Here is a 1833-nt window from a genome sequence, read left to right as displayed (position 1 = left end):
AGTTATTATTGATGTGGGCTTATGGACCAACCCTTCATGCACAAAGGTAAGCTAATAGAAACCTAATGAAGAAACAAATACCAGCAGTATAAGATGGACAGACCAGGCATGAGAATAGCAAAGTATACATATGTCTCATTTGAAGAACACAGCTAAGCAGCTCTGTTAGAAGAACAAAGTGTTTAATGTGAAAGTGTTAGTACAAGCCCAGCCAGGTTCAACAGTCCATCAGCATATTAAAAAAAGTCAATTTAGACAAATCAGCAACATGAAGCTGCCTGCATGAACATTTTATTTCCAATGAAATGAAGCCTGCTGCCTTCTCATGGAGTTATCAAGAATACAGGAATTACTGCATGTGTCTCTCATGCCTGTAATTAGCATGGTACAAATAGCCTTAAAGATTATTTATCCAAATCTTTGGTAATGTGTTCAAAAAGTAGTAACCAGTTATCACTAAGTATGAGCTGATGTAAATAAAGATTCATGTGAATAGAGAAAACAGAATTTTAGTTGATATTAATACATGGAGCTCATGCCCCACATTCCATAGAGGAATCTCAAGATGAGAGACAATAATCAGACACTGGGGGATGATGGGTCAGCCACTGGATACTTGATAATGGGGACAATCATCTTATCACAAACTATTACAGGAATCCTGGGGAATTTCTCTCTTCTTTCCCATTATCTCTATCTCTACTTCACAGGATATAAGTTTAGACCCACAGATTTGATCATCAAACACCTGACTGTAGCCAACTGCTTAGCCATTCTCTTGAAAGGAGTCCCCCAAACCAAGACAGCTTTGGGTATGAAGCATTTTCTCAGTGATATTGGGTGCAAGCTTGTGTTCTATGTGCACAGAGTGAGCAAGGATGTGTCCACTGGCACCACCTGCCTCCTGAGTGTCTCACAGGCCATCACCATCAGTCCTAGTAAAACTAGATGTGCCAAGTTCAAAGCAAAAGCTCCCAAGTACATTGGGTCCTGCAATATCCTCTGCTGGATGCTGAACCTGATACTAAATGTCATGGTGCCTGTGTATGTGACTGGGAAACAGAAGGATAATAATATCACAGAGAATGTTGATCATGGATACTGTTATTCCATGAATCCTGGACAATCCACAGCATCCCTCTATGCAGCCCTGGTATTTTTTCAAAATCTTTTCTTTGTGAGTGTCATGCTGTGGACTAGCAGCTACATGGTTTTCATTCTGTACAGACACAGGCAGCAGGTCCAATACATCCATGGGACCAATGTCAACTCCAGGTCCTCCCCAGAGTCCAGAGCCACACACAGCATCCTCGTCCTGGTGAGCACCTTTGTGTCTTTGAGCACTCTCTCCTCCATCTTTCACATTTGCTTGACTGTTTTAAAGAATCCCAGTGTGTGGCTGGTGAACACTTCTGCACTAATCGCTGGGAGTTTCCCAGCTGTGAGCCCCTACATTCTCATGAGCCATGACTCCAGAGTACCCAATCTCTGCTGTGCCTGCACCAGGAATAACAAGTGCCCTACTTAGCATGAGCATATAACCTGTATGCATGATCATAGTTGGTATTCTTTAATACTTAAAAATTTTTATTTATTCCTTTATTTACTTGAGGGACAGAGATGGAGCTTGTTGTACTGTGATGCACCTCCCAAATGTGTATCCTGGACCTGGGTGGGGGTCAAAGATGGGAGCCATGAGCTCAATTGCTGGAGATATCTCCACTGCCTCCTGGGGTCAGTGTCAGCAGAAGCTGCAGCTGGGGTCAGAGCTGGGTGTCAAACCCAGGCCCCCTGCTCCTGGAGAAAGTCATGGCATCTGCATGCTAACTGCTG

The 1833-nt window shown here is 43.2% G+C and overlaps 1 protein-coding gene across 1 annotated transcript; it reads left to right on the top strand.

The window, feature by feature from the left end:
• The first annotated feature begins 622 nt into the window (after window positions 1-622).
• On the top strand, window positions 623-1528 carry ORYCUNV1R1549 (vomeronasal 1 receptor oryCunV1R1549). The gene has a single exon (NM_001167346.1). It carries the CDS (start codon window positions 623-625, stop codon window positions 1526-1528), a length of 906 nt encoding a protein of 301 aa, NP_001160818.1.
• The last annotated feature ends 305 nt before the right edge of the window (window positions 1529-1833 follow it).

This window comes from Oryctolagus cuniculus, chromosome 18 (genome assembly GCF_051225735.1).
Source record: "Oryctolagus cuniculus isolate XC-2025 breed Fujian yellow rabbit chromosome 18, ASM5122573v1, whole genome shotgun sequence".
Taxonomy (NCBI): Eukaryota; Metazoa; Chordata; class Mammalia; order Lagomorpha; family Leporidae; genus Oryctolagus; species Oryctolagus cuniculus.
The sequence above is the reverse complement of the archived record's forward strand: the minus strand, read 5'-3'. Positions and strand labels throughout refer to the sequence as shown.

Excerpts from the sequence above, each read along its gene's own strand:
- ORYCUNV1R1549 (NM_001167346.1), top strand. The coding sequence starts at position 623 with ATGGGGACAATCATCTTATCACAAACTATTACAGGAATCCTGGGGAAT.